Source organism: Esox lucius, chromosome 20, assembly GCF_011004845.1.
Source record: "Esox lucius isolate fEsoLuc1 chromosome 20, fEsoLuc1.pri, whole genome shotgun sequence".
NCBI lineage: Eukaryota > Metazoa > Chordata > Actinopteri > Esociformes > Esocidae > Esox > Esox lucius.
In genome coordinates, this window is record NC_047588.1 from 44119100 (window position 1) to 44132090 (window position 12991).

Below are 12991 nucleotides of genomic sequence, written 5' to 3' on the forward strand. Positions count from 1 at the left end.
ACCAGGATTAGTGTGTTCTAGAACCTAGCAACTGCAGACCTGGATTAGTTTGTGTTCTAGAAGCCAGTGTCAGTATAACAGGCTTAGTGTGTGTTCTAGAAGCCAGTGTCAGCATAACAGGCTTAGTGTGTGTTCTAGAAGCCAGTGTCAGCATAACAGGGTTAGTGTCTGTTCTAGAAGCCAGTGTCAGCATAACAGGGATAGTGTGTGTTCTAGAAGCCAGTGTCAGCATAACAGGGTTAGTGTCTGTTCTAGAAGCCAGTGTCAGCATAACAGGCTTAGTGTGTGTTCTAGAAGCCAGTGTCAGCATACCAGGGTTAGTGTCTGTTCTAGAAGCCAGTGTCAGCATAACAGGGTTAGTGTGTGTTCTAGAAGCCAGTGTCAGCATAACAGGGTTAGTGTGTGTTCTAGAAGCCAGTGTCAGCATAACAGGGATAGTGTGTGTTCTAGAAGCCAGTGTCAGCATAACAGGGTTAGTGTCTGTTCTAGAAGCCAGTGTCAGCATAACAGGGATAGTGTCTGTTCTAGAAGACAGTGTCAGCATAACAGGGTTAGTGTCTGTTCTAGAAGCCAGTGTCAGCATAACAGGCTTAGTGTGTGTTCTAGAAGCCAGTGTCAGCATAACAGGGTTAGTGTGTGTTCTAGAAGCCAGTGTCAGCATAACAGGCTTAGTGTGTGTTCTAGAAGCCAGTGTCAGCATAACAGGGATAGTGTGTGTTCTAGAAGCCAGTGTCAGCATAACAGGGTTAGTGTGTGTTCTAGAAGCCAGTGTCAGCATAACAGGGTTAGTGTGTGTTCTAGAAGCCAGTGTCAGCATAACAGGGTTAGTGTCTGTTCTAGAAGCCAGTGTCAGCATAACAGGGATAGTGTGTGTTCTAGAAGCCAGTGTCAGCATAACAGGGATAGTGTGTGTTCTAGAAGCCAGTGTCAGCATAACAGGGTTAGTGTCTGTTCTAGAAGCCAGTGTCAGCATAACAGGGATAGTGTGTGTTCTAGAAGCCAGTGTCAGCATAACAGGGTTAGTGTCTGTTCTAGAAGCCAGTGTCAGCATAACAGGGTTAGTGTCTGTTCTAGAAGCCAGTGCCAGCATACCAGGGTTAGTGTGTGATCTAGAAGCCGATGTCTGCAGTCCATGGTTAGTGTGTGATCTAGATGCCGGTTTCGATGCTGAGAGAGCGTCGGGTCACATGTTCTATCTCTCCAGGGACATATTCACTGAAGCTTGTCTGGTGCTTGGCCAACATCTTCAGCATCTGGTGGAGGTTCAGCCACCACTGCACCTTGGGCATCCGGTGTCTACAGACAGGGACAGATTTTAAGGCCTGACTCAACGGTTGTATTGCAAATCAAGACAAAACATGACAATTCAAGCTCTCTCTCCGCTGTTTTGTGTTTACGTGTTATTTAACCAGTTGAGTCAGTGGAGAACCAACTTATATTCAATGATAAGCAAGCCAAGGGCATTCCATTGCAATAAAAATTATATTTAAAAGATTGTTTAAAACTGTAACTGCTGTGATTGTCCTACTCACTCGAAGTCTGTCTGTTCCTTGAGCTCAGTGACAGGGATGAAGGAGAGAACCTTCTTACTGAAGCCAAGGACCGTAGCCGTGTCGGGCCCGTTGGCAAACACACGCCCTGGAAGGAAAGAAAGATGATGTATTCATCTCTACATGCCCCATTATATATACCAGTAGGTCCGGAAATATTTGGACACTGACACGATTTTCATAATTTTGTCTCTGTACGCCACCACAATGGATTTGAAATGAAACAACAGAGATGCAATTGAAACACAGACTTTCAGCTGTAATTCAAGGGGTTGATTAGACATTTTGTATGAAACGTTTAGGAATTGCAACCATTTTCATACACAGTCCACTTATTTCAGGGGCTCAAATGTAATTGGACAAATTGACATAATAATAAATAAAATGTTCATTTTTAATACCGGAATGCTGGGTAATCACCAAACGCTGGGTTTCCTCCTTTGTGATGCTTTAACAGGCTTTTACAGATGCTGTCTTCAGTTGTTGTTTGTTTGGGCGTCTTTCTGCGTTAGGTTTTGCCTTCAGCAAGTGAAATGCATGCTTGTTCGGGATGAGATCAGGAGATTGACTCGGCCATTGCAGAATATTTCTCTTATTTGCCTTTAAAAAACTCCTGGTTTGCTTTCACAGTTTGTTTTGGGTCCTGTAAAGTGAAGCGCTGTCAACTTTCCTCAGTTTGGCTGAATCTGAGCAGACAATATATTCCTATACACTTCAGAATTCATCCAGCTGCTTTTGACTTCTGTCACATTGTCATGGCTTTAGAAGCCATGCATGCCCATGTCATCACACTGCCTCCACTGTGTTTTACAGATGATCTGGTATGCTTCGGATCATGAGCCGTTCCAAGCCTTCTCCATACTTTTACTATTCCCATCATTCTGGTTCAGGTTGCTCATAGTTTCATCTGTCCAAAGAATGCTGTTCCGGGATTGGGCTGGCTTTTTTAGATGTTTTTGGCAAAATCTGGCCTTTCTGTTCTTGCGGCTTATGAATGGTTTGCACCATGTGGTGAACCCTCTGTATTTGCTCATCTGAAGGCTTCTCTTGATGGTAGACTTGGATAATGATATGCCTACCTCCTGGAGAGAGTGTTCTTCACTTGGCTGGACATTGTGACGGTTTTCTTTTAACCATGGAAAGGATCCTACGATAATTTTTTTTCCTTCTCAGAATGTACCAAACTGTTGATTGGGTCACTCCTAATGTTCCTGCTCTCTGATGGATAATTTTTTTGCAGTCTAAGGATGGCCTGTTTGACTTGTATTGAGAGCTCCTTTGACCGCATGTTGTGGGTTCACAGCAACAGCTTTCAAATGTGAATGCCACATGTGGAATCAACTCCAGACCTTTTACCTGCTTAATTGATGAAGAAATAACAAAGGAATAGCCCACACCTGTCCATGAAGCAGCTTTTGAGTCAATTGTCCAATTACTTTTGGTCCCTTGAAAAAGAGGGGGCTACATATTAAAGAGCTGTAATTCCTAAAGCTGTAATACATACCATTTTCATAGAACTATTTGGATTTTAGAAATTGCCATCACAATAGTACTCCAAAGTATTTCACTATATAAGGAAGAGCTGTCCACAGAGGACCCATCCTGCACCTTGTCTGAAGCTGTCATTCATCTTCTCAGTTAACCACTGCACAGCCTTCACACCAACCTTGGTGCCAAAGTTTCTGTCAAATGGTGTTGGTGAGCCTCCCTAGAATGGAAGACAAACAAAGGAATTTAATGTGATTGTTCATGTGCTTCCCATTCAGGTCAAGAAACATCATCCTTTTGGCAGTTGTATGCAAGTCAGATACTGTGGATGAGTTAGTTCCGTACCTGCTGGAGGTGTCCCAGCACATTGACCCTACAGTCGAAAATGCCCTTCCCCTCTGCAGAGTACAGCTTGTGGATGAAGTCAGTTGTGTAGTGCTCATGGCACTTCTCATTCCTACAGAGAGAAACAGTCACTTCACTAGAGAGAAGCTGACGGACAGACAGACACTTCGCTAGAGAGAAGCTGACAGACAGACACTTCGCTAGAGAGAAGCTGACAGACAGACACTTCGCTAGAGAGAAGCAGACAGACAGACACTTCGCTAGAGAGAAGCAGACAGACAGACACTTCGCTAGAGAGAAGCAGGCAGACAGACACTTCGCTAGAGAGAAGCAGGCAGACAGAAACTTTGCTAGAGAGAAGCAGGCAGACAGAAACTTTGCTAGAGAGAAGCAGGCAGACAGAAACTTTGCTAGAGAGAAGCAGGCAGACAGAAACTTTGCTAGAGAGAAGCAGGCAGACAGAAACTTTGCTAGAGAGAAGCAGGCAGACAGAAACTTTGCTAGAGAGAAGCAGGCAGACAGACAATTCGCTAGAGAGAAGCAGGCAGACAGACAATTCGCTAGAGAGAAGCAGACAGACATTTACAACCTGGGTGCTTGTTTAATGGATGTCTTACCTCAGCACCAGCCCTCTCTGGATATCCTTCTTCATCTTTTCTGTGAGGTGCTCCACATTACTCTATTTGAAAAACATGGTAGTTAAAGGACTGTATTGGAGGTCACTCTAGTTCTCTACATGGTTAGATACTGTATTGAAGGTCGTTCTAGAGCTCCACATGGTTAGATACTGTATTGAAGGTCGTTCTAGAGCTCTACATGGTTAGATACTGTATTTAAGGTCGTTCTAGAGCTCCACATGGTTAGATACTGTATTGAAGGTCGTTCTAGAGCTCTACATGGTTAGATACTGTATTGAAGGTCGTTCTAGAGCTCTACATGGTTAGATACTGTATTGAAGGTCGTTCTAGAGCTCTACATGGTTAGATACTGCATTGAAGGTCATTCTAGTGCTTTACATGGGTTAGGGATCGCATTCAAGTCAAGAAACACATCCTCATCCTGGAAGTTGTATGCAAGTCAGCGACTGTGGCCAATGCAGACAATGCCGGCCTGAGTAGACAATGTAGACCATGCCAGCCTGAGTAGACAATGTAGACCATGTAGACCATGTAGACATGTAGACAATGTAGACCATGCCAGCCTGAGTAGACCATGTAGACGATGTAGACCATGCCGGCCTGAGTGGACAAATGTTTCCATGTCAGCTGCCTCCTGGTTCTCACCTTAAGGTCCTGGATGTTGAAAGGGTCCTCGAAGATGTAAGCTGCGTCCGCTCCGACGGCGATACCAGCGTAGGTTGCTAGGTAACCAGAGTATCCCCCCATGGTCTCCACTACAAATACCCTTCTCTTAGTCCCTGTGGCCGACTGTTTAACCTTGTCACAGCTCTGAGAGGGAGACCAAAAGACCACCGGCAGACGCCAGGAAGACCACCAGCAGAGAGTGAGGCAGGCAGACGTACAGAGAAGCAGACAAAAGCAGGTCAACAATACAGACAACCATAACTATCAGAGGCTAGCCTTGCAGTTAGAGGGTTGGGTCGCTAACAGAACGGTACATAACCCAAACTGCCTTAAGACATAAATATTATCATTATGATGGCAGTTATATCTCTGCTGTGCCATTACACTAAAACAGGCCATGCTAAGGCAGCAGGATCTAAACATCTGGTTGGATTAACGTTTGAGTGAGAAATTAGAGCGTTTGGGGTTTGTGACATACCTCCATGGCGGCGTTGACAGCGGTGTCAGCCCCCAGACTGAAGTCTGTTCCCGGGACGTTGTTACTGATGGTGGCAGGGATCACCACCATGGGGATGCACAGCTCATCGTAAAGACCACGAGCAGCAAACAACTCCAGCACACCCTCGTACGCCTACAGGGATGCAATCACCAACAACACACATCCTACTAGTTTACTACTTTACTAGTTAATAAAAGAAAACAGAAGGAACTCTGTTTACCTCAAACCCCCCGACAATCAGCAGAGCCTGGATGCTGTACTTGGTGATGGTCTCCACTATCTTCTCCATACAAGTACTGGGAAGGGTTCTGTAGGAAACACCCACCAAGAAGCCAGCAGACAATTGAGAACATCGTCTTCATAGGTTGGTTCAGGGAAGTTGGTATTTGGTGTAGCAGTGTCTTACCGTTTGGTCCCCAGGAGAGACCCCCCCTGGCCCGTCCATCCAGCCACACTGCGCCACCCCATCTCAGTCAACTGGTGGAGACAACACAGGTCAGATACCATCCTCACCCTACTGGACATTATGCACTCTGCTCACATCACAACAGGGATTCTGACCTGGGTTATTATTATATATGGGAAAAAAAATCTGCTAGATAACCAAAAGGAACCCTGAGCTTTAAATTATTATCCTAGATAACCAAGAGGAAAACCAAGCTTTACTAATATTCTGTTGGAAAACCAAGATAAAACCGTTATGAACTAATATGCTTCACAACTGAAATGTAGGTATACTAAGGATGCAGCATAATGGATAATGCTGTTGAATTGAAGTCAGTCCGTCCCCACGTCGGTCCTGCCCAACCGCCTTCCCTCTCATTCAACAAACAAAGCTAGCGGTGGTCTCCAGACGACGTCAGGTCCTCACCGCTTCCTTCGCCAGCCCCTCGAACCCATCGTTGACCCCGTAGACCTGATGCCCGCAGGCCAGGGCCACTCTGACCGCCGAGCGCACCGCTGCGTTCATCCCCGCCGCCGGAGCCCCCACATTCAGCACCGCCATGGTCCGGCCACTCTGAGAGGGACGGGACAGGACGTCAAACACTATTCAACATTTCGGATGTATGTGGTGGCGGTGGTTTAAGAGACTGGTGTACCTGGGTAAGGGAAGGCTTCTGAAATGCAAGCAGTTTATATGTGTTCCAGTTGTTCTCAAAGCTCCTGGAATGAGACATATTTCACATGTTTAATTTTACAACCCTGTTTCCAAAAAGGTTGGGACGCTGCATAAAATGTAAATGAAACCAGAATGCAATGATGTGCAAATCATTTAAACCATACATTCAATAGAAAATACAGTGGGGAGAACAAGTAGGAATGTTTGAGTTTGCGGATTGTTGACGTGCTGTACACTGCCTGCTGTTACCTACCTGGCTACCTGCCAAACTTTTTTCGAATTTACTCTATATAAACGAATTGGTCAAAATTCTATTTTAAGAGTTTTACCAACGCAATATTTTTATCTGTTGACCCAACTTTACCCAACCGGGACTCTTACTCGACATAATTAACGGAACTACTCACCCCTGAACACCCGAGGCTAAGTATCATTACAATGCCTTATCACTGTAATTGTTGTAGCAACAACACGGAGGAGAATTATCGTCTTCAGTTAAAGATAGCAGAGTTAGAGGCTCGGCTTCTGACGCAAATGTCAGGCAAGGATTATGCTAGTGTAGAAATAGAAAAAACTGCGTCAGTGCCACCAGGAAGAAACAACAGTTTTGTTAGCCCCCCGGCACAGCTCTTGCAGCTGGGCAATAACTTTCTCTTGGTCACTGGGAAGAAATGCCGTCGACCAGTTAAACCTGAATCTTTGCTAAATCCAACTGAGACTTTCAACAGGTTTTCCCCACTGGAGTCAGAGTCAAGGCCCGAGCCGTCTTCGGAGGGGAATGATCGGCAGGCATGTTCTACCGGTGGCATTGAAAAACTGAAAACGCAGTATTAGACTAAAGAATCAGCCGGCGATCGTACACTGTTTACTGGGGGGCAGAGCCACCGACGTAGCCGCAAATCTGGGGTTGGTGCTAGCGAAGTCTAAAACTGGCAAGTATAGAGAGTACAGAGATATTGTTATTCACATTGGCACCAACGACTTTAGGATGAAACAGTCAGAGGTTACAAAGCAGAACATAGCATCAGCGTGTAAACTAGCTAGAAAGATGTGTCGGCATCGAGTAATTGTCTCTGGCCCCCTCCCAGCTAGGGGTGGTGACGAGCTCTACAGCAGACTTGCGCAACTCAATCGCTGGCTGAAAACAGAGTTCTGCCTGTCACAGGAGGTAGAGTTTGTAGATAACTGGCTTTCTTTTTGGGACTCTCCCAGAAACAAGGCCAGGCCTGATCTGCTGAGGAGCGACGGACTCCATCCAAGCTGGAGTGGTGCTCTTCTTTTATATAGGAACATTGACAGGAGTCTCACTCCTATAGCCTTAACATGAGATAGGGTGCAGGTCAGGCTGCAGGCTGTTAGCCAGCCTGCTAGCAGAGTGGAGTCTGTCAATAGCATAGCCAGAGTAGTTAGTACAGCTTTACCTATTGCCACAGTGACTCGTTCCAGGCTGAGAAAAGTTAAACAAGACAGTGCTAACAAAAACAACCTTATTAAGATGTTAGATCCCTTGCTCCAAAGGCAGTTGCCGTAAATTAATTAATCTCTGATCATGAACTAGATGTTATTGGTTTATGTGAAACGTGGCTAAAGCCTAATGAATTCACTGCCTTAAATGAGGCCTCTCCTCCTGGTTATACTAGTGATCATATCCCTCGTGCATCCCGAAAAGGAGGGGGTGTTGCTAATATTTATGACAGTAAATATACATTTACTCTCAAACATATCACTGAGTTTCATTCTTTTGAAGTTTTACTCATGAAAGTTAACCAGGCCGATAAATCGTTTTACATAGCTACTATTTATAGGCACCCCGGGCCATACACAATGTTCCTCAATGAGTTCCCAGAATTCTTGTCTAACCTTGTGGTCATGGCAGATAGTATTCAAATTTTTGGCGATTTCAATATTCATATGGAAAAGTCTAATGACCCTCTTCAAAAACCCTTTGAAGCCATAATTGACTCAATGGGTTTCATCCAACATGTCTCAGGTCCAACACATTGCCACAATCACACCTTAGATTTAGTCCTGTCACGAGAAATAGATATTGTAGATCTAATAATTTCCCCCCAAAATCCTGGATTATCGGATCACTGTCTTCTTACATTTACCGTTAAAACAAGAAATCCACTTGCTCCGCAAACAATGAGTTTCAAAAGCCATACTATAAATTCTCCGACTACAAATAAATTCCTTGATATTCTTACAAGTTCGAAATCGAGGATCTAAACTCAATACTGCGAAATACATTAGACACAGTTGCACCACTAAAAACAAAAGAAATACGCAACAAGAAACTTGCTCCCTGGTACACAGACAATACTAGAGCACTTAAGCAAGCCTCCAGAAAATTGGAGCGAAAGTGGCGCTCCACCAAGTTGGAAGTATTTAGACTAGCCTGGATAGACAGTACACTACAATACCGAAAATCACTCACGTCTGCTCGATCAGCTTATTTCTCCAACCTGATTGAGGTGAACAAAAACGATCCAAAATGTCTCTTTGATACAGTTGCAAAGTACACAAAAAAGCAAAGCTTAGCAAGTGAAGTGGGTCTTCACTTTAGTTGTAATGAATACATGAACTACTTTGATGAAAAGATCACCATTAGAAAACAAATAACTGACTCCTCCTTAAATAGTTATGGTCCTCAAAATCTCAGTTGTCCTAAAAATGTCCTGAACCTCCCTGACCAGGTGTCAATGGGGACATGTGAATTTTTTGATGCCGTATCGCTCGACACATTCACTAAATTTATAATGAGTTCTAAACCCACAAACTCTCAGTTAGACCCTATTCCAACAAAATTACTTAAGGAGCTATTTCCTGTGCTAGGTCAGCCAATGCTGAACATAATAAATTGCTCCCTTTCCTCCGGATGCGTACCAAACTCACTAAAAATTGCGGAAATTAAGCCTCTTCTAAAAAATTCTAATCTGGATCTCGATATATTAAACAATTATAGGCCAATATCGAACCTCCCGTTCCTCTAAAAAATCTTAGAAAAATGTGTTTCCCAACAACTGAATGCCTTCCTAAAGACAAATAACATTTATGAAATACTCCAGTCCGGTTTCAGATCCCATCATAGTACTGAGACTGCCCTCGTGAAGGTAACAAATTACCTTCTAATGGCCTCAGACAAAGGTTCTGCATCCGTCCTGTTGCTTCTTGATCTTAGTGCTGCTTTTGACACTATTCTATCACTCCCTTCTCTTAGAGAGACTGGAAACCCATATTGGGCTACATGGACATGTTCTAGCCTGGTTTACATCTTATTTATCTGAAAGATATCAGTTTGTTATGTGGATGGCATATCCTCTGACAAGTCAAAGGTATGCTTTGGTGTTCCTCAAGGCTCGGTTCTGGGCCCATTATTGTTCTCACTATATATGCTCCCTCTGGGCGATGTAATACGAAATCACAATGTAAACTTTCATTGTCATGCTGATGACACACAGTTATATATTTCAATGAAGAATGGAGAAGCCCCTAAATTAGCTACTTTGGAAGCATGCATTTCAGATATTAGGAAGTGAATGACAGATAATTTCTTGCTCTTAAACTCAAATAAAACAGAACTGCTCATTTTAGGACCCAAGAAACAAAGAGCGTTGTTAGCAGATTTCACTGTGAACCTCGACGGCTGCTTGGTCGTATCCCAAAAAACTGTAAAAAACCTTGGCGTTACCCTTGACCCTGACCTCTCCTTTGATGAACATATAAAATATGTCTCAAGAGTTGCTTATTTTCATCTTCGAAACATTGCAAAAATTAGAAACGTTCTATCAAAAACTGATGCAGAAAAATGTATCCATGCTTTTGTTACTTCTAGACTAGATTACTGCAATGCTCTTCTCTCTGGTAATCCAGACAAATTAATAAATAAACTTCAATTAGTGCTGCACACGGCTGCTAGAATCCTAACTAGAACAAAAAAATTAACACATTACTCCTGTCCTGGCGTCCTTACACTGGCTGCCTGTTAGGGTTAGGGCTGATTTTAAGGTTTTACTCTTAACCTATAAATCAATTAATGGACTTGCTCCTATTTACCTTGCTGAAATGATCCAGCCATACATACCTACGCGTAACCTACGATCGCAAGATGCAGGCCTTTTAATTGTACCTAGAATTTCTAAATAAACAGCTTGCGGCACTACTGTGGAATGATCTGCCAATGAAGGTTAGAAATGCAAACTCAGTGCAAACTTTCAAGTGTCTACTAAAAACTCATCTCTACAGCACGGTTTATAATTAGGTGTAGCCTGGCCCGGGGGCGTGAAGGTGACCAGTAGGCTTGATACTGTCCACCCTTGCAGTCTTGCCAGGTGGGCTCTCGTCGCCACTGGGATGCCCTCCCTCCAATGCCTTTCGGGGGAAGAGTCACTGGCTTATTGTTGACTCTCTGTTGCGCACTTGGGAAATTGGGCTGTACGCTGCTGACAATATTCGGCCCTCATTCAGGGGGGTTGCGGTTGATGGGTGTCCCTTTGATTGATACCTGGCAATATGGGTAGATTGATTTCCTGCCTGTTCCAAGGTTTTACGCTGCTATATTATTGTGCTGGGGGATATGAGGAATGCACTTCTAACTTTTCTCAGTCTCCTCCAGTTTTACATTTTAGGAGGAGATGAGGTCCTGGTCCACACCTGCGGATTACCTGGTTTGGGGGGCCCGTTGCTGTCCCTGTCCTTGTCCCCCTGGTCATACTTTTGACCTAGTCTAAAATCAAATAGCCTCTGGATTTAGCCCAGATAAATGTATGAATTATTCCAATTGGACTCTTAATATCTCACCCGGCACAGCCAGAAGAGGACTGGTCACCCCTCTGAGCCTGGGTCCTCTCTAGGTTTCTTCCTAAAATTCGGCCTTCTTAGGGAGTTTTTCCTAGCCACTGAATTTCAACACTACTGTTGTTTGCTCCTTGGGGTTTAAGGCCGGGTGTCTCTGTAAAGCACTTTGTGACAACTGCTGTTGTAAAAAGGGCTTTATAAATAAATTTGATTGATTGATTGAAGTATTTTTGATACACTGATGATTTTGCAGGTTTTCCCAAGTCTTCAACTGTGAGTAACGGAATCTAAAACAAAAATCCAGAAAATCACATTGTATGATTAAGTAATTAATTAGCATTTTATTGCATGATCTAAGTATTTGATACATCATAAAAGCAGAACTTAATATTTGGTACAGAAACCTTTGTTTGCAATTACAGAGATCATAGGTTTTCTGTAGTTCTTGACCAGGTTTGCACACACTGCAGCAAGGATTTTGGCCCACTCCTCCATACAGACCTTCTCCAGATCCTTCAGGTTTTTGGGCTGTCGCTGGCCAATACAGACTTTCAGCTCCCTCCATTTTCTATTGGGTTCAGGTCTGGAGACTGGCTAGGCCACTTCAGGACTTTGAGATGCTTCTTACAGAGCTACTCCTTACTTGCCCTGGCAGTGTGTTTCGGGTCATTGTCATGCTGGAAGACCCAGCCACGACCCATCTTCAGTGCTCTTACTGAGGGAAGGAGGTTGTTGGCCAAGATCTCACGATACATGGCCCCATCCATCCTCCCCTCAATATCGGTGCAGTCGTCCTGTCCCCTTTGCAGAAAAGCATTCCCAAAGAAAGATGTTTCCACCTCCATGCTACACAGTTGGGGTGGTGTCCAAACACGGCAAGTGGAGTTTAGACCAAAAAGCTCTATTTTTGTCTCATCAGACCACATGACCTTCTCCCATTCCTCCTCTGGATCATCCAGATGGTCATTGGCAAACCTCAGACGGGCCTGGACCTTGCGTGCGCTGCAGGATTTTAATCCATGACGGCGTAGTGTGTTACTAATAGTTTTCTTTGAGACTGTGGTCCAAGCTCTCTTCAGGTCATTGACCAGGTCCTGTCATGTAGTTTCTGGAGTGATCCCTCACCTTCCTCATGATCATTGATGCCCCACGAGGTGAGATCTTGCATGGAGCCCCAGACCAAAGGAGATTGACCGTCATCTTGAACTTCTTCCATTTTCTAATAATTGGGGGTCCACAATTTTATCCCTGATGTCCTTACACAGCTCTCTGGTCTTGGCCATTGTGGAAAGGTTGGAGTCTATTTGATTGAGTGTGTGGACTGGTGTCTTTAATACGGGTAAAGAGTTGAAACAGGTGCAGTTAATACAGGTAATGAGTGGAGAACAGGAGGGCTTCTTAAAGAAAAACTAAGAGGTCTGTGAGAGACGGAATTCTTACTGGTTGGTAGGTGATCAAATACTTATGTCATGCAATAAAATGCAAAATAACTATTTAAAAATCATACAATGTGATTTTCTGGATTTTTGTTTTTGATTCTGTCTCTCACAGTTGAAGTGTACCTATGATAAATTACAGACCTCTACATGCTTTGTATGTACAAAAACCTGCAAAATCAGCAATGTATCAAATACTTGTTCTCCCCACTGTAGTACGAAGACGCCTGAATTTGATCCCAGTAACTTGTTTTTGACAGGGGCAAAGTTGTGACAGGGGCAATAAAAGACTGGAAAAGCTGTGTAATGAAAAAAGAGAACCTGGTGGAATATTACACAACTAATTAGGTCAATTGGCAACAGGTCAGTAACATGATTGGGTATTAAAAGATCTGTCAGAGGTGAGGATGGGGAGGGGTTCATCAGGGCCGCGCTTAGCTTTCTCTCCAACG

General features: G+C 43.9%; 1 protein-coding gene across 1 annotated transcript in view; it reads right to left on the bottom strand.

Moving 5' to 3' along the window:
- Nucleotides 1-139: 139 nt before the first annotated feature.
- pfkla (phosphofructokinase, liver a) overlaps nucleotides 140-12991 on the bottom strand; it is a 36118-nt gene continuing 23266 nt past the window's right edge. Inside the window, exons 12-22 of the mRNA XM_029115409.2 lie at nucleotides 6287-6350; nucleotides 6058-6204; nucleotides 5593-5663; nucleotides 5407-5494; nucleotides 5166-5318; nucleotides 4667-4831; nucleotides 4001-4062; nucleotides 3384-3495; nucleotides 3159-3258; nucleotides 1533-1638; nucleotides 140-1296 (exon numbers count right to left, since the gene is read on the bottom strand). Coding sequence (XP_028971242.1) covers nucleotides 1149-1296; nucleotides 1533-1638; nucleotides 3159-3258; nucleotides 3384-3495; nucleotides 4001-4062; nucleotides 4667-4831; nucleotides 5166-5318; nucleotides 5407-5494; nucleotides 5593-5663; nucleotides 6058-6204; nucleotides 6287-6350 — 1216 coding nt within the window. The 3' untranslated portion in view covers nucleotides 140-1148. The remainder of the gene's footprint in view (nucleotides 1297-1532; nucleotides 1639-3158; nucleotides 3259-3383; nucleotides 3496-4000; nucleotides 4063-4666; nucleotides 4832-5165; nucleotides 5319-5406; nucleotides 5495-5592; nucleotides 5664-6057; nucleotides 6205-6286; nucleotides 6351-12991) is intronic.